At 34.4% G+C, this 20,515-nt stretch overlaps 1 protein-coding gene and 1 long non-coding RNA gene across 5 annotated transcripts in view; one reads left to right on the top strand and one right to left on the bottom strand.

Annotated features, from left to right (window-relative positions):
- The window catches only part of LOC144441006 (axonemal dynein light chain domain-containing protein 1-like), a 30,404-nt gene extending 25,909 nt beyond the window's left edge, over positions 1-4,495 (bottom strand). For 3 of the 4 annotated variants that reach the window (XM_078130511.1, XM_078130512.1, XM_078130514.1), the window contains exons 1-5: positions 4,370-4,495; positions 3,786-4,139; positions 2,111-2,280; positions 1,239-1,351; positions 25-148 (exon numbers count right to left, since the gene is read on the bottom strand). In XM_078130511.1, the coding sequence (XP_077986637.1) occupies positions 25-148; positions 1,239-1,351; positions 2,111-2,280; positions 3,786-3,948 (570 nt within the window). In that variant the 5' untranslated portion in view covers positions 3,949-4,139; positions 4,370-4,495. The remainder of the gene's footprint in view (positions 1-24; positions 149-1,238; positions 1,352-2,110; positions 2,281-3,785; positions 4,140-4,369) is intronic. The other variant, XM_078130513.1, reaches the window with a different exon arrangement.
- Positions 4,496-15,825: 11,330 nt separating this feature from the next.
- Positions 15,826-18,566, top strand: LOC144440567 (uncharacterized). Its single transcript, XR_013481212.1, has 3 exons — positions 15,826-15,956; positions 16,623-16,927; positions 18,385-18,566. It is a non-coding gene; the product is annotated as an uncharacterized LOC144440567 (long non-coding RNA).
- The last annotated feature ends 1,949 nt before the right edge of the window (positions 18,567-20,515 follow it).

Genomic DNA, 20,515 nt, shown 5'->3' with positions numbered 1-20,515 from the left:
GCCATAATTATCTAAAATATTTACCTTTTTCTCTGACACAGAATGCTCTTTGTACTTTTCTACTATTCTGGAAGAACTCTTGTCATTAGGGTCTATCTTGAGTGGTTTGATCGGTTCTTGAGTTACATCATACAGAAAGGAAATGTCCCTGTAAAAAAAATGTGAAAATCCTTGAAATTGGTAATTAATCTATCAAGATACATCTTTGGTTGTGATGTCATTGACAATGATAACAAACTGAGTATTAACAGTGAGGGTCAATATCTAGAATAGAGCTCAGAACAGGAGACTTGCAACGTGTGTGTGTCCTCTAATGATGGCAAAAGTTTGTTCTTTTGAGTCAAAATGATAAACACTCCGTGGCATTTCTAGCAAAATAGTCACATAGTAAGAGATAGGGGAACACCAAATTTTGGTGTGTCACTAGAAATTGTGTGTGTCAGTGGTGTGTCAATTGGCTTAGAGGGCACACTGCTTGCAACCCATCATCTTGTACATGTATGGTGTATTATGGGAAATGTGGTATCATTCTTTTGATAAATGAGATTCGATCACTGTTGTAAACAATCTGTCACATTGTTTGTATTCATAAATAAACTAGTCTTGGTGAACAAAACCTTTGCAGGAATACTATCCTTACAGTCACCCCAGATTAGGTATTATCATAAATATAAATAATCTAGTCTTGATGAACAAGACCCATGCAGGAGTGCTGTCCTTACAGTCACCCCAGATTACCAATACAATGTAGGTATTACTGCAACTAAATCTTGGTGACCAAGACCCCTTGCAGGAGTGCTATCATTACAGTCCACCCCGACTACTGATAGCTTTTACCACAACTACAAATAAACTAGTCTTGGTGAACAAGACCCTTGAAGGAGAGCTGTCCTTTTGCTCACGTCACATCAAATCACAACTACAAATAACCTCACAACCTTTGTATCTGTTAGCACAATTGAAGGCATGATGGGGTTTGCTAGACATTTTAAGTTTGTAACAGGATTGTTATGATAACATACCAGGTATGGATTTTACAAATTACAAATGATGGTTTAGGATGGTAAATAAATACATGTAAGTAGAACACTACTGATAAAAGTACCTTTTACCGATAATATGCACCAAGAAATCCACCTCTCCACCCCGAAATTTTTCGTATGCTCGGTTTAATCTCCTCTAAAGAAATGAGGGTAGTAGAAGTTGTTCATTGTCAACACATTATGATAAACACTTACCTTCCAGCCCCACTCAATGATTTAGGTTGGTCTGTCAAATGTTGGAATTTTTTCCTCCTGTTGGGGAAATTCCATACACTGGCTGGTGCAGCTGTACCCTTTGGTCCAGGAGCCTGTCAATCATGACATAACGAGATGATATAATTATACATGTTTACAATGTTACTATTACTATATATGCTAAATCTGTAGCAGATAATTTGATCATATTGGTATCTTTGCAGATTTTATAATCTACATATACTGACCAAGGCATTGCTATGACATCATGTACCACTTTATATAATACAATGTATATAATATATTTGGTTAAAAGTATGGAAATGAAGAATATAGAACAATTTCATGAAATTATCCTTACTGACCAGTGTGCCCTTTATTAATAGCCAAAGTTTGTTGTTGTGAATCAAAATGATAAAAACTGGCTTTTCTTGTGAGCCACTACATAGTACGAGATAGGAAAACACCAAATTTTTGTGCATCACATGTCACTAGAAATTGTGTGCATCAGTGGCATGTCAAATTGGCTTAGAGGGCACACTGCTACTGACAACATGAAATAGTTAACCTGCAGACATTTGCAATAAAATATTGCAAGAATTTGATTACCAGTTTTTTCATTGTTGTACTAATTATTTGTAAAATTAAATTGTAGACGGGTTAATTAGCTAATTTCTCAATAAAAACAAACAAACAATAATTATATTGATGTAGGTATCTTTTCTCTCTTTTAATCTTGATCAAGATATGGAAAACTTGTAGGTTTGATCTCAAAATAACTTAATGTGTATTTATTGCCTTCATCTTTTCACCATGAATATTTGTTTCTGTCAATTTTTAAGATAGCTGTAAAGATAACGTGTGGTGCACACCTTTTTTCCAGGTGGTGGTAATAGATCTTGGCCAGGTTGTGGAAGCTGTGTCAATGCTTTAAGTATATCATCTGGTATGAATTCACTCTGTAGAGATGTTGGCAATGGTTTACTTTTATCAATAGCTCTATCACTTGATCTTAGCTCAGGTAGTGGACTGTCACCTCTAGCTGTAATATAAATGTACAACACAAACATTATTGTTTTTGTGATGGTGCAGTAATTCTTTTTTTGATTGTGAACAATGACTTTGAACACTCCAGACCTTTTGCCCTGGCTCCCATTGAAGGTTACAAAGGCAATGTGTGTTACCAGCTCCCATCCACCACCCACCCCCCGGCCCACATCATTTCTACAACCTATACAAAGACACTGAATGTAATACAGGAACTACAGTTTTCTCCGTCTATTGTTACTAGGGTTGCAGGACCTAACAAAACAATATGGTATTAAAGTACCCATTACAATTATTATCATGACTATTTTTTTAATCTTTAAAAAATTTTTTTTTTTAATTTGTTGGGGGGATGTTTATATTCTTTACACAGAAAGAAATGTCGTGTAGCCATGATGAAAACAAGCTCAAAGTGGCACATAAATATGAGGTTAAACCTTCAGTCACAGTACATTGAATGAATTTGGTGAATGCTACTTTGTTTGCACCACAATGTATATTATAATCTCACGTTACCATAATGCCAAATAAAAAAGGTGTTTGGTTCCGGTTACTCGACCCCCACCTAGTTTTTCACACCGACCCTAAACTTTTGTTTACGTATTTGAGAAAAATAATAATGAAATCGCAAAAATTGTGAAGTCTTGCAAGAAGTAGTGGGTGTGGAAACTGAAATCAACTCAAAAAGACAATATAAAACTATTCTTCCAATCTGTAATGGCTGTATATCTGATAGGAAGAAATAAACAACACAGAGACCATTTGGAAAACAATGGAAAACTAGACACTCACACATGAAAACAAAAATAAAATGAAATAAACTAAAAAATCTACATACCCCAACTATTTTAAAACTGAATGTAATCAGAACCAGACAATGATTTTTTACGCCTAATAAACAGTACTAATTTAAAGTTTTTGAATGGCTAGTCACAAAAACATTCTCAAAATATTTGCCAGTGTAATTTATTCCGCTACATGTATTGTATCACAATTCAGAATCTAGTACTGTCTACTACAGTGTATTGCCCTTGAAGAAGAACATTTGATAGTTACACATTTGAAGGAATGTGGTGTCCCTCCCTGAAAACTTTATTTCGCCAAAAAAATGTCACTTACATTGGCATGGTAGAATATAACTGGTAAATTATAAACTGTCGAGTGTCAAATGCAAAATCCATAAAATGTAGTTTTATACTAATAAAAGTGACCAAAACACAGTGACACTTCAACTAAAAATAATTGCATGTATTTTCTACTTTCAGTGTTATAGCATAGATTTACAGTGATAAGTAGATTTAATATTACTTACTCTATCTAAATGGAAATGTTATGTAATTAAGTACCACTTCTACCAGCAATTAAATTATCGTATAACGGTAATAAGAACTGGGAAACAGATTATTAATTGTTTTGGGAACCATTTGTTGTCATATGATCGGTTTGTAGCAATCAAAAGCTGTGGTAAAAACAGATGGAACCGTGAGCACGCAAACTTACTGTCGTCTTGAGATGGGTCCTGGAGGACAACTTTGGTGACTTTCACTTGCCTCGGTGTCGACTGTCTGGATTCTGTTCTACCTGTATTCTGTGGACTGCCGGGTGGAGGGTTCGGGGCTAAAGCCAGCTCACCCCCGGTCCGTTGAGACACTGCAGTCGTCATTTTGAAAACTCAGATATAACCGTAATCTCTGTTCAGTAAAGCACTGGGTGCCTGGCCGGTTGATTCCAACGTAGAGGGCAACGTAGGTTCAACTTCAACTTCAAGTGTTAATCCAGGTTGAAGCCAGTAAACTTTGTTAAGATTTCCCACAATGTTTCTCTGCTGAAGGTAGATCTTATGGTGTTCTGTTCCTGAAAGGACAAGGGGTGCAAATTTCGAAGTTAACGCAAAATGAAAGGCGCGAATACACGTGTGTGACGAATGTTTTCAAACGTGTGATAAACTCCAGATGGAGAAGGCTAGAACTCAAAACAGCTTCCGGGTTTTGTACACCGAGCTCCCTTTGATGTTGTTTTTCACTCCGTTATCCGAGATATATTCCGTTGTTACTCACAGATATTACTCTGAGAACATCACTTACAGTGTCGATCAGTAGAATTATGACAAGCAGTCGCCTGCTACTTCCACAACTCACGGTTAATTTACAGTATCATTCACCATTTTCGCAGACGACCTAAGGACATAGTTTGTTTTGTTGTCAAGGTTCGGTTGTTAGATTGATCGTTGTATCATTTCTCCAGTATTGGTGGTTGCTAGAAAGCCCGCCCTCAACAAAGCCAATATTGGAAGTGCGTTTCTTTTGTTTTCGCAAATCTACGTACCCACAACTGCACACAGTATACCCGTAGTAGTTTACAAACCATGTCTACAACGGTCTCTGATCTGTATGCCGATGTTTCTTAATATCTGAAGCATTAACATTATATAGACATTTATATAACAAAGCACGATTACGCATTGAAAAGGACGTTGCAAATATACACCTTACGAATAACCATACTAGTAATACACGTACCCCATGAATGCAATGCTTGTCTAGTTGAAGTTATCAACAACAAAGTGTAATCACTATCCACCGACGCGACCAATTAAAAAATGAAGAAATGTGGCCCACTCATGTATGACAATTATGCAATTATATATAAGCCTACCATTCCACCGTCTAATCAAGGAAATCATGGACTGGTTACTTATCTAAGGTCCCAATTATTACCGAAATTATATTTTTGGGGAGCACCATTTGTGCTGCATATTCAAAAGGGTATTCACTGTATTGTACTTACTGAGGTACACGTAACTGGTAACATTCACTTGTAATTGACTGAACTCACACCTGGTTTAAGATATAACTTACATATGATGCAATGACGTAATTGTACGTATAAGAAAATGTCAAAGAAGTCCCAACAATGCAAGTAACTTAGATGATAATGCAAGTAACTTAGATGATAATGCAAGTAACTTAGATGATAATGCAAGTAACTTAGATGATAATGCAAGTAACTTAGATGATAATGCAAGTAACTTAGATGATAATGCAAGTAACTTAGATGATTATGCAAGTAACTTAGATGATAATGCAAGTAACTTAGATGATAATGCAAGCAACTTAGATGATTATGCAAGTAACTTAGATGATAATGCAAGTAACTTAGATGATAATGCAAGTAACTTAGATGATAATGCAAGTAACTTAGATGATAATGCAAGTAACTTAGATGATAATGCAAGTAACTTAGATGATAATGCAAGTAACTTAGATGATTATGCAAGTAACTTAGATGATAATGCAAGTAACTTAGATGATAATGCAAGCAACTTAGATGATTATGCAAGTAACTTAGATGATAATGCAAGTAACTTAGATGATAATGCAAGCAACTTAGATGATTATGCAAGTAACTTATTAGATGATAATGCAAGTAACTTAGATGATAATGCAAGCAACTTAGATGATTATGCAAGTAACTTATTAGATGATAATGCAAGTAACTTAGATGATAATGCAAGTAACTTAGATGATAATGCAAGCAACTTAGATGATAATGCAAGTAACTTAGATGATAATGCAAGCAACTTAGATGATAATGCAAGCAACTTAGATGATAATGCAAGTAACTTAGATGATAATGCAAGTAACTTAGATGATAATGCAAGTAACTTAGATGATAATGCAAGCAACTTAGATGATAATGCAAGTAACTTAGATGATAATGCAAGTAACTTAGATGATAATGCAAGCAACTTAGATGATTATGCAAGTAACTTAGATGATAATGCCAGAAGATAATTGCAGCATCATGTCGACACTCATCTATAAATTCAGTATGCTAGAATAGTTTAAAATATGTAAATATTCCCATATCGAGTAAAGTACGTCATATGCAAATTGAGTACTATGGAATATTTATTAAACGCTGGGAATTTATTTTAGCTTGTTTCGTGGGGAGTAAAAATGCGCGAAAAATCATTCCAGCGGAATGACATTTGATTCATAGGCGGCCGCCAATGACCTACTTCTATTTGAACTTTCGATGTCGGGTTCCTACCTTTGTGTTATTGTTTTCAACGGAAATTAAAAGTATAAACATTGAACACACCCACGCACGCAATCACGTACACAAAACACACAACGAACTTACAAAAGAAATACCCCAGAAGTATCCCAGAAGTTTTAATTTAATTATTTTGATTGTATTTATTGCAGCTTTTAACATCAAAAATACTTATTATGTCATGAAATGCTAATAAATTAGAAGTGTCCATTGAAGTCCGATGAAACACTAATAAACGAAAATCTGATGTACACACACAATGTTCAATATGTGTGTGGATATTGAACATTTTCGATGCCATCAGATTTTCGTTTACTGGTGCATACCAGAATTATGAGGGTGAACGCATTGATGGGACACACACATGGCACCCAATATAATAGTCTCCTCTAGCTGGTGCTCTTTGGGGACTGAAAAGATGTTAGGCTGCGCAAATTAAGTTCTGTGTTTGACATCACCCTGAGATTGGAAAATCGAGGAGGGAGGGCGGTTTACAAACGAACTATTTATATATTCCAAAATATGCAAATTCAGACAAAAATGAACATTTGAGTACAGTGACTATATTACAAGTGTAGCACCCATACATTTGACAAGATTAAGGTGGACACAAACAAAAAACATTTTTGTTGTAGTTTATTACATATACATGTATGTACATTATACATGATAGTGTTGTCTTAGTGATGAAACCACATTGTAATGATGATAGTGTCAACTCAGTGGACTATATCCATGGTCCTCACCAGGAATATTTTGCTCTTCTTTTTTCATTTTCTTTTAGTTTTTGTGTAATTATTAGCTGGAAGTAATTTTGTCAGAACTTGTAGCTTATTGACTTATTTGCTTTTCCTGTTCCTCTTTTTTTCTGTTATGTACCCTTTGTACAATTTCTGGTGAAATAAATAGAAAAAAGTCTTTACTATGCACACTTGAAGTTGTATTTGATTGATACATACATTGTGTTGTGTGTGTATTATTATCAATGTCCATTCATAGATTGACTAGATCACAAAGGGAGTGATCAGTTTTTATAGCCTGGGGTAACATCACCAGCCATGTTGTACTAATGACGACATGTCAACACCAAGTCTTTACCACATACACATGGAGTCCACACTGAATCAAAAGTTGTATTTGATTGATACATACATTGTGTTGTGTGTGTAGTCATATCAATGTCCATTCATAAATTGACTAGATCAAGTTGAGGGAGTGATAAGTTTTTACAGCCTGGGGTAACATCACTAGCCATGTTGTACTGAAGAGACTGTCAACACTGAGTCTCTACCACATACACATGGAGTCCACACTGAATCAAAAGTTGTATGTGATTTATCCATACACTGTGTTGTGTGTGTAATCATATCAATGTCCATTCATAGATTGACTAGATCAAATTAAACTATGGACATTGATATGTCATGTCACATATACAATTATTATAATAGTTTTAGTTTGTGTCTTTCTACTTGTCAAAAGTGATCTCACCAAAGTAATCTATTGCATTTACTTACACCCATGGGCTTCACACACAAACAGACATCATTCACAAGCTGCAACCATATTGTTTTAATATCACACTTTTATAAAATAGTCTACAGGCAAGTACAATACAATAATCCATACAAAAGTGGTTACATTACCATTTCTATAACAACAGGGGTTACTAAGGCATTGCTAACCCAAACGTGGCCCCGCACTAAAAACCAGAGATAAAAAATATTTTAAAAACTCTGGAAAAGCGTAGGTATATATCGTAATTGCATCAATAAAGTACACCCATCCCCTAAATAAAATACAATACTCTCCCATTAATAAAAAGTACTTCCATCCCTTAAATAAAATATTTCTCTCCCCTTACTAAAAAGTACTTCCATCCCTTAAATAAAATATTTCTCTTCCCTTAAAATAAAGTACATCCATCCCCTAAATAAAATATTTCTCTCCCCTTAATAAAAAGTACTTCCATCCCTTAAATAAAATATTTCTCTTCCCTTAATATAAAGTACATCCATCCCCTAAATAAAATATTTCTCTCCCCTTAATATAAAGTACATCCATCCCCTAAATAAAATATTTCTCTCCCCTTAATATAAAGTACATCCATCCCCTAAATAAAATATTTCTCTCCCCTAAATATAAAGAACATCCGTCCCCTTAATATAAAGTGCATCCATCCCCTCAATAAAATATTTCTCACCTTAATATAAAGTACATGCATCCCCTAAATAAAATATTGCTCTCTCCTTATTATAAAGTACATCCATCCCCGATATAAAATATTTCTCTCCCTTTAATATAAAGTACATCCATCCCCGATATAAAACATACATCCATCCCTAAATAAAATAATTCTCTCCCCTTAATATAAAGTACATCCATCCCCTAAATAAAATAATTCTCTCCCCTTAATATAAAGTACATCCATCCCCTAAATAAAATAATTCTCTCCCCTTAATATAAAGTACATCCGTCCCCTAAATAAAATATATCTCTCCCCTAAAAAAGTACATCCATCCCCTAAATAAAAAGTACATCCATCCCCTAAATATAAAGTACACCCATCTCCTAAATATAAAGTACTTCCATCCCCTAAATAAAATATTTCTCTCCACTAAATAAAAAGTACATTCATCCCCTAAATAAAAAAGTACATTCATCCCCTAAATAAAATATTTCTCTCCCCTTAATATAAAGTACATCCATCCCCTAAATAAAATATTTCTCTCCCCTTAATATAAAGTACATCCATCCCCTACATAAAATATTTCTCTCCCCTTAATATAAAGTACATCCATCCCCTAAATAAAATATTTCTCTCCCCTTAATATAAAGTACATCCATCCCCTACATAAAATATTTTTCTCCCCTTAATATAAAGTACATCCATCCCCTAAATAAAAAGTAGATATATCCATCCCCTAAATAAAATATTTCTCTCCCCTAAATATAAAGTACATCCATCCCCTAAATAAAATATTTCTCTCCCCTTAAAATAAAGTACATCCATCCCCCACATAAAATATTCCTCTCCCCTTAATATAAAGTACATCCATCCCCTAAATAAAAAGTACATCCATCCCCTACATAAAATATTTCTCTCCCCTTAATATAAAGTACACCCATCCCCTAAATAAAAAAGTACATTCATCCCCATAATAAAATATTTCTCTCCACTAAATAAAAAGTACATCCATCCCCTCAATAAAATATTTCTCTCCCCTCAATAAAAAGTACATCCATCCCCTCAATAAAATATTTCTCTCCACTAAATAAAAAGTACATACATCCCTTAAATAAAATAATTCTCTCCCCTTAATATAAAGTACATCCATCCCCTAAATAAAAAGTACATCCATCCCCTTAATAAAATATTTCTCTCCCCTTAATATAAAGTACATCCATCCCCTAAATATAATATTTCTCTCCCCTTAATATAAAGTACATCCATCCCCTACATAAAATATTTCTCTCCCCTTAATATAAAGTACATCCATCCCCTACATAAAATATTTCTCTCCCCTTAATATAAAGTACATCCATCCCCTAAATAAAATATTTCTCTCCCCTTAAAATAAAGTACATCCATCCCCTACATAAAATATTTCTCTCCCCTTAATATAAAGTACATCCATCCCCTAAATAAAAAGTAGATATATCCATCCCCTAAATAAAATATTTCTCTCCCCTAAATATAAAGTACATCCATCCCCTAAATAAAATATTTCTCTCCCCTTAAAATAAAGTACATCCATCCCCTACATAAAATATTTCTCTCCCCTTAATATAAAGTACACCCATCCCCTAAATAAAAAAGTACATTCATCCCCTAAATAAAATATTTCTCTCCCCTTAATATAAAGTACACCCATCCCCTAAATAAAAAAGTACATTCATCCCCTAAATAAAATATTTCTCTCCCCATAATATAAAGTACATCCATCCCCTAAATAAAATATTTATCTCCCCTAAATATAAAGTGCATCAATCCCCTAAATAAAAAGTACATTCATCCCCTAAATAAAATATCTCTCCCCTTAATATAAAATACATCCATCCCCTAAATAAAATATTGCTCATTCCCTAATATAAAGTACATCCATCCCCTAAATAAAATATTTCTCTCCCCTTAATATAAAGTACATTCATCCCCTAAATAAAATATTTCTCTCCCCTTAAAATAAAGTACATCCATCCCCTACATAAAATATTTCTCTCCCCTTAATATAAAGTACATCCATCCCCTAAATAAAAAGTACATATATCCATCCCCTAAATAAAATATTTCTCTCCCCTAAATATAAAGTGCATCCATCCCCTAAAAAAAATATTTCTCTCTCCTTAAAAATAAGGTACATCCATCCCCTACATAAAATATTTCTCTCCCCTTAATATAAAGTACATCCATCCCCTAAATAAAAAGTACATCCATCCCCTAAATAAAATATTTCTCTCCCCTAAATATAAAGTACATATATCCCCTAAATAAAAAGTACATCCATCCCCTAAATAAAATATTTCTCTCCCCTTAAAATAAAGTACATCCATCCCCTACATAAAATATTTCTCTCCCCTTAATATAAAGTACATCCATCCCCTAAATAAAAAGTAGATATATCCATCCCGTAAATAAAATATTTCTCTCCCCTAAATATAAAGTACATCCATCCCCTAAATAAAATATTTCTCTCCCCTTAAAATAAAGTACATCCATCCCCTACATAAAATATTTCTCTCCCCTTAATATAAAGTACACCCATCCCCTAAATAAAAAAGTACATTCATCCCCTAAATAAAATATTTCTCTCCCCTTAATATAAAGTACACCCATCCCCTAAATAAAAAAGTACATTCATCCCCTAAATAAAATATTTCTCTCCCCATAATATAAAGTACATCCATCCCCTAAATAAAATATTTATCTCCCCTAAATATAAAGTGCATCAATCCCCTAAATAAAAAGTACATTCATCCCCTAAATAAAATATCTCTCCCCTTAATATAAAATACATCCATCCCCTAAATAAAATATTGCTCATTCCCTAATATAAAGTACATCCATCCCCTAAATAAAATATTTCTCTCCCCTTAATATAAAGTACATTCATCCCCTAAATAAAATATTTCTCTCCCCTTAAAATAAAGTACATCCATCCCCTACATAAAATATTTCTCTCCCCTTAATATAAAGTACATCCATCCCCTAAATAAAAAGTACATATATCCATCCCCTAAATAAAATATTTCTCTCCCCTAAATATAAAGTGCATCCATCCCCTAAAAAAAATATTTCTCTCTCCTTAAAAATAAGGTACATCCATCCCCTACATAAAATATTTCTCTCCCCTTAATATAAAGTACATCCATCCCCTAAATAAAAAGTACATCCATCCCCTAAATAAAATATTTCTCTCCCCTAAATATAAAGTACATATATCCCCTAAATAAAAAGTACATCCATCCCCTAAATAAAATATTTCTCTCCCCTAAATATAAAGTCCATCTATCCCCTAAATAAAAAGTACAATCCCACTCTCTAAATAAAACTTCCCTAAATATAAAGTACATCCATCCCCTAAATGAAGAGTACATCAATCCCCTACATCTATATGAAAAGCATTTTCATATAGGGATAAGAGATACTTTTCAAATACTTTGTATGAAGAATGACAGTGGTAATACAAAGGGTATTGTAAAGTTTAAGCAACCAAATATGAACAACCAACCCATGTGAAAAAAAACCCACAATTATATGATGGATAAACAAACATATAACCTGTGTGACTCCCCATAAAGTGTTGTTCATATATATATATATAAACTCAATATATGTAAAATGTTTGTGCTGGAATAGACAGTGATCAATACATATGTATGTAAAACAGTGTAAATAACACAGTATCAAGCAAGATACATGGGAGTGTGTCACGCTGTTGTGTCACAGATGACATATTTATATTTTCAGTAAACTTAATATTTTAACAACATCGCATGGCCTAGTTTGACTGAAAGGTCAAAAGACTGTCTCAAGGCACACAGGATTCCAAGCATACTCGAATACATGAGACGACAGTCTGCATTTCATAAATATCTAGGATTCATAGTGATCATTCATCAATGTTTTAAGAATACTTTTAGGGCATGATCACGCCCAGAAATAATTATTTGGCCATTGGCCATGCGTTATGTAAATTTAGACTTTAAGGACGTCACAATAAAGTACACTGGGGACAGGCACTTCACTCAGTTTTGGTAGGGAGACTTGGCTTCGCGGGAAGTCAATGAACGAGGCACTATGCTGGGTGTTTGCCTTGATTTCCAGTGTAGATCTTTAAACACTGTGTGTAGTCTGAGCTAATTCCCTTTAAAGTTCAAGTGTGATCCTGGTACGTACATACAGAAGTTGAGTCGGATACGAGATATGAGAGTGATTCGGGTGTTATTACTTGGTCTATCAGCTGTGTGCGAAGACCAGTAGTAATATTGGTGGCGATCCGGGGCTCGAACAACAGTAGTAATATTGATGGAGATCCGGGGCTCGAACAACAGTAGTAATATTGGTGGCGATCCGGGGCTTGAACAACAGAAAGTAATATTGATGGAGATCCGGGGCTTGAACAACAGTAGTAATAATGGTGGCGATCCGGGGCTTGAACAACAGAAAGTAATATTGATGGCGATCCGGGGCTTGAACAACAGAAAGTAATATTGATGGAGATCCGGGGCTTGAACAACCATTTGTGTGTATAATGAACCAATTTTGAACCTTACGAAGACTTACCGACAACCTTTAAGAAGAAAAACACAACCCCACTGGGTGAGTAAAACAAATTAACACTGTAACGAAGAAACAATGATGGAAATCTGGCCTTGCACGAGAAGAAAAAGTATGTACAAAAAAAAAGATGCGGAGAAGATTCAAGAACTTTTCGAAAGGAAACTTTTAATGATTATATTACAATGGTGGGAATCTGCACGAACTAGAACTGATAATATTGCAGTAACGGAATATAAAATTGCAGCAGGAGAGATTGTGTCTGAAACCGTCGAATTTTGAATAACGAGATAACGATAAAGACTATGACAAACTTTGAAGTGAAGCCATCAACGCGACCAGCTGACATTCGATTGCTACAAGCACGAGTATGAAGAACACTTTAATTTTCAACAAAAAGATATCGGACGCTTATAAATACAGAACGCAGCAGTTCGCATGTGAAATACATATTTAAGACTTTTGATGGACAAAGAACTCATTAATCATACGGTAGTAAAACTTTTTTTTAAAGATTGACATTATTATTATTGCTCAATTCATTTCTATTCACGATCAGCGAGGTTTTTTACTGTGTGTACAAAGCTAATCATGAGAGGCATGTATAAGAAATAATAATTGTATGCTCGATTTAGTTTGACTACGAACAATTCTGGGAATCTATTTTCTTACCACAACCAATTCAGTGATGCTGTTTTACATCTCAATGGTCGCGTACAAGCAGAAAGAATATTATTGATTTATCTATGGAGAAAATTTTAGTTTTAATAAGAATATTTATTGAAGTATGGAGTATTGGAAACTCCTCGAAGCTTTATTGACTCTGAGTTATTGTGAGCCGAAAACGCTACAGAAATGCGTTGCTCACACGTTGAGTCGGACTGTGTGATTTAAAGTTCCTACAGTAAAGGAAGGAACCATGTTGATATAATATTTTATTGAATCTGCAGTACAAGATAAATATTTGATTTTCAAATTTGAGTGTAAAACAGAGATCCGACCGAAATGAGCTGTGTTATTGTCTATACAAATTTCCTTTCAAATTCCGCAAGAATTTATGAAATTCCTCAGAAAGGACCATTATCACTTGAGCTGCGTGCATAATTTCTAGTGGTATTGATTCAAAGGGTATATTGAATTGCAATGAGAAAATTTCCAACCTACTTATGGTCAATCAGGTTACTTGTAATGAAAACTAAATTGACTTATTGGATTAATATTAATGGTCTTATTAGTTCTGTACAAGTCGTTAACATACTGAAGATGTCAAATTTTAAACATGGATGAACAGCTAAGATGCCTGTAATGTTTAAATAATGACGTAGGGTTTCTTACACGACAATGATTGTGTTGGCGCAACTGACTTCTCTTGATGACTGTAACAGCTGATTAGTTAGTGTAACTTAAGGATAGCTGTAAGACAATACATTTAGGACAGTGTTCTTGATAGCTGATATCAGGGTGAAATCACAAGTTACTGGACTTAGATTACTTGAAAAACATTGACTGGTTAATTTTGACTTCACTAAACACAGACGACGTCACTGACACACACTTTTATGCTACACCATTTTTCATAATATTGATTTCGTCTGCAGTTAAAGATTCAATTTGGAATATGATCACGAATATGGCATGCTGACCGTTTGTCAGTGACAATTTTCAATATTGGCGTGATGAAATATTTAAGAGTTAATGTTTATTCATAGCATAGATATTTAATGTCATCATTTGATTTTACGAGACAGATACCTACATTCCTTTCAGATAGGAATACTTATGTTATAATTTAGTTATGTACACGATGAATCGGGTATAACTTGGTCAACATTAAAACATTCTCCTATTTATATTTCTTTATGTTCAACTTTTAAATGCTGCGGATATAAAGTTCCTAGCAAAGTTCTTTAGACCTGAGACTTATATTGATGAATGTACTTGTCTGATAGTGTTAATGAAAATAGAGGGGGCCCGAACAGTACGTTATGGATGGTCATATCTATCAGTATGATTGTGTGAATGATTGAAAAAGACTGGCCAGTCGAACGTATGTTTGTGATGTGATTGAGAAGTACACAATTCAATAGCCAACTCAGGATATAATTATTCTACGATTCAATTTTCTAATTATCTGTGATGTCTCTCTTTGATGTCATTTATTCATTAAAGTACATGTTGACGAAACAAGTATATCTGGTTCGGAATTTGAGATTTTAGCAATCTTAGTTTTCAAGGGTCGTATAAATTTTACATTTCTAACACTTCATACGAAACAGCATTAATTACTTCTAAGACTTTTCAATTTTCATTTATGAAGGGTAAATTATTTTTTAGATATTTTAGTCTGTAACGAGGGCGTTACAAATTTTGGAAAGAGGGGAAAGTGTCACAGATGACATATTTATATTTTCAGTAAACTTAATATTTTAACAACATCGCATGGCCTAGTTTGACTGAAAGGTCAAAAGACTGTCTCAAGGCACACAGGATTCCAAGCATACTCGAATACATGAGACGACAGTCTGCATTTCTTAAATATCTAGGATTCATAGTGATCATTCATCAATGTTTTAAGAATACTTTTAGGGCATGATCACGCCCAGAAATAATGATTTGGCCATTGGCCATGCGTTATGTAAATTTAGACTTTAAGGACGTCACAATAAAGTACACTGGGGACAGGCACTTCACTCAGTTTTGGTAGGGAGACTTGGCTTCGCGGGAAGTCAATGAACGAGGCACTATGCTGGGTGTTTGCCTTGATTTCCAGTGTAGATCTTTAAACACTGTGTGTAGTCTGAGCTAATTCCCTTTAAAGTTCAAGTGTGATCCTGGTACGTACATACAGAAGTTGAGTCGGATACGAGATATGAGAGTGATTCGGGTGTTATTACTTGGTCTATCAGCTGTGTGCGAAGATCAGTAGTAATAGTTGCAATCACCAGACGACTAACGGTATAGTTCCATGAAGTTCCAAATTCAAAGTTCAAAAATTCCATTTCACGTGATGTGGATGCCACATATACAACAGAAGTTGATCGTATATCAAGTCTGGGTGTTTATTTAATAAATTAGATTTGTCAGCATATATGTTGCATAGCTTTTATGCCAGGCAAAGGACACACCGCTTCGAGACGTTTGAACAGGAGGCCGCAGCGGTGATGATCGACTGACCAATCAATGCTATAGTCTTGGCCTTTTTCTTTTAAGTTCCAGACTTGTTTTGACTGCTCAGTACTTTTCAAAACCAGTCATGCAAACCGCAAACAATCCATTACAAATAAGAGATACCACAACTCAACTAAGCTGTCAAAACATGTCTAGAACTTAAAGTGGGAAGGTCAAGAGTATAGACTGAAATTGCCTGAATAGTATGTTAATATTCGGCAACCAATCATATATTAGCCTAAAATCCCTTCACTAATCAACTACGTGTGAATACTAATTAATATATTCAATAGTTCAATTTAGTCTCTTATTATACATATTTGCTTATTCAGGATACAGCTCAATTGGTTGTTTTAAAGATAATTCCAGTCGTGCTATCCCGACATTGGAAGATTCTGATGCAAGACTCGATGGACCAGACTACAAGACCCGACAAAATTCCGTGAAGAAGTGTGCTACCGTAGCAGCTGATCGGGGATTCTATTGCTTTGCTATCCAAGATGGCGGATGGTGTGCATCTAGTCCCATCGCATGTAGAACCTATGACAAGTATGGGTCATCGAGTGCATGTGCAAGTGATGGTGAAGGTGGTCCATGGGATATGGGCTAATAACGTGTACAGAATTGATTGCAAATGGTAAGTTTGACCAACTTATGAAATCAATTCATTGTATTGACGTCGTAAAATATGTACTATTATTAGAATTCGCAACTTTAAATCCGTTATATTTTGAAGTAGAATTTTTAATTATGAATTCGAAGCTTCAGTGGGTCGTTCTTCTTGTCTTGTTAAACCAGAAGCATTTGTTTATTCTATATAATTATTATTCTAATTTCACATGTATGTATGTATGTATGTATGTATGTATGTATGTATGTATGTATGTATGTATGTATGTATGTACTTATGTATGTATGTATGTATGTATGTATGTATGTATGTATGTATGTATGTATGTATGTATGTATGTATGTATGTATGTATGTCGGCCTAGATTTGTGTGTATATATATATATATATATATATATATATATATATATATATATATATATATGTGTGTGTGTGTGTGTGTGTGTGTGTGTGTGTGTGTTCATTTGTTGTTGGGTTTATTGTACCTATTGGAGTATTGCTTGAGTGAAAGTGAGCACATGTGTTCCTACATTAATTTTCTTCCATTCCCGATATTTGAAAATCAATTAGTTAATTGGTTTTATCGATTGTTCATCAATACCCAATTCAAATCTCTTCCCTTCCCTTCCCTTCCCTTTCCCTTCCCTTCCCTTCATTTCCCTCCTCTCCCCTTCCCTCCTCTCCCCTCCCTTCCCTTCCCTTCTCTTCCCTCCCCTTCCCTTCCCTTCTCTTCCCTTCCCTTCTCTTCTCTTCTCTTCTCTTCTCTTCTCTTCTCTTCTCTTCTCTTCTCTTCTCTTCTCTTCTCGTTTATATCCAATTACACCATCTTTCATGTCATTTCCAAATATGTTTTAAGAATTCGACCGTTTACGATTGAAATGTCTACAAAGTTAACGTTTATATAAATGCTTAAATGGCTCTTTTAACTCAATGTATATTATTGTCAATGTTCCGTTTCATGTGCCATCCAGGAATCTCCGTTCCCACTACACATTTAAAATGGCACGTTTTAATTCTACTCAAAGGAAAAACTCATTTTTACCTAGGACCTTCAATTTTATCAACACGTTCCAAACACTGACACATTTTCAAGTCTCAGTACTTTTAGAAAAGATGTCCTAAATGAAATAGTTGATGTGTGAACTTAACGCAATTTCGGTAATTTTTATCTTCTTTTAATTTATTTATTTCTATTTTTACTAGTTTTGTAAATATTGTATGTATTTTAGTCTTTCCAATTTCAGAGTGTCTGTAAATGGGGTAATCCTGTAGACATCTCAAATAAATATATAGATAAATAAATTGTACCTAAAAATGGGTGGAGGCACTTTTGTCGAACATGTCATCATACTGTGTGCAGAGGCAACAGCAAATTGATGTGTTATAAATGTTAGTCAACACTTAGTGTCAAGTTTACGACTTCACCCAAAACTCATTTAAATAACTGTTTTCTTTATTTACAGATCTACTGTGACGAATGGGTGTGTTATTTAATGATCGACAAGTTATGCTTGACTGAAATGTACTTTATTAGGAAATGGTATCTATATTAATTCATGTTCATTCTTGCTTTTTCTGTTCATTGGAAACTTTGAACGAATGTTTTTTTTTCATGGTATCATCAAAATAAAAGTGAATGAATAAACGTGTGTTGTGTGTAAATTGTATTCTGATTCCTTTAAAAAGAAATATTCATAAATTCTACCGTTACTCTATTATCCGCAATAACTGTTGCAATATGGTTTTTTTGTCGGTGACAAACTGTGTTCAATACAACATGAGCTATCAAAGGCTAATCTTGCAGGAGATTTTTTTTTAAATCTGCGACAATCTACGTCCAACATACACCATTAGCGACTAATGTTTTAATCTGGTCAGTTCGGTTTGTCTGTATGATTATGTACGTACATAAGGGTTTTAAAATCATATTAGGTGACTCTGTTGGGGATAGTTTTGTGTATAACTACATCACGTTTTCTAGCAAAGATTGTTCTGAGAAACTAAAGGAGCTTTTACATAGTCTGATGGGCGAAACGGAGAGAGAGAGAGAGAGAGAGAGAGAGACAGAGAGAGAGACAGACAGACAGACAGACAGACAGACAAACAAACAGACAGACTGATGGACTGACAAAGTACGTACGTACGAATATTTTTTTTCACAACTAATTGTGTCGCTTGCGACGCTTCGTCCTTAGAACATATCAGAATGCGTTTTACTGTTCGATCATTCAGAATTCTACGTATTATCAAATATTGGATTAGATTATTGTCAATGCCATCACATAGATTAGTTCATAAATGTTAGTTAATTCAATTAATGAAGCCGAACTAGGGAAGTCTTATGGGACTCATGATATCAAGATGTTACTCTTCCTGTTTGGGATGGATGAAGCATGGAGTTTCATCAAGGAGTGGGGAGGGTTGAGAGTTTTGCGAATTTATTCAAAGACCGTTGTCAAGACATTGACAACCAAAGCTGGTACAGGTCTTTATCCATGTTTCCGAAAGTGGACTCGTACAAGAAATTTAAATTGTTCTTTCGTCAGGAGTCGTATCTTAAAGCTATCGACAAGGATTGATAGAGAGTTATATCGTCTCATGATTTCGTCGCATTCATTGTGAATCGCAACAGATCATCAATTGCGTGGAAAGAATATGTACTCTCTAGGTGAAACCAATCCAATAGTGTAGAAGACGAATTTCACTTTTGTCATGTCTACCCTTTATACTCTGAACTCAGAAAGAGATAATATTTATCTGATGGAAATTTCAAGTACTTCACTTTTGCGTAATTTATATAAATTTACTTTCCTTGATGTGAAAAAACTGCTCCGACTCATTCGTCGACAATACTCAATTGTAAATTGTTACATTCCTTTGCCATAACGTCTGGACAAGACTTTTGAGTCCAATGGTTTTTTTTTTCATTTTGTCTTTATTTGCACTTTATTGAGTTACAAACAAGGACTTGGTGTACATTATTCCTCACAGTTCATTCATGTAGAAAACATCGTAAAGGTGTTTTATCAATTAAAATTCCAAAATAAATACCCAATTCTAATCCACGTTAATTTCCGATTTCCTGTATTCTGTTGTCCAATGACTTTACGTCCTTGCTATGTACATGTATATACGTTTGATATTGACCTCTACCCTATGTATCATTATATTCTGTTCTTGCTATAACTTAATATCTAATCGTATCTGGCAACATGTCTGAAAATTGACACATTTTCTTCTTTAATACAGGAGAAGAATATCCACTGTGAAGGAACAAAAGTCAGAAGGGATACAAATGTTGCTTGTATCTCTGTCTCTCGGAGAGGGGATTTATTTATTACACTTCGATACATGTACAATTGCAGTCAGCACGTAGTGTACAATCATGATATGATGTATGTTTTGTTTGTTTGTCAAAAGTATGACGAGGACGCACGCTGCCTTTCATGTATTCATGTATTCATATTAGTAACTCACCCTCTACAAAATTAAAGACAGACAAAACCGACAATTTTATCCGTTCTGATTTTTGTTCCCACACAGCTTACTTTCTTTTGCTGTGTATTGCAGTATTTATGATTTTAATTATTGCAT

Source organism: Glandiceps talaboti, chromosome 10, assembly GCF_964340395.1.
Source record: "Glandiceps talaboti chromosome 10, keGlaTala1.1, whole genome shotgun sequence".
NCBI classification, from domain to species: domain Eukaryota; kingdom Metazoa; phylum Hemichordata; class Enteropneusta; family Spengelidae; genus Glandiceps; species Glandiceps talaboti.
This window is presented reverse-complemented; position numbering and strand designations above follow the sequence as displayed.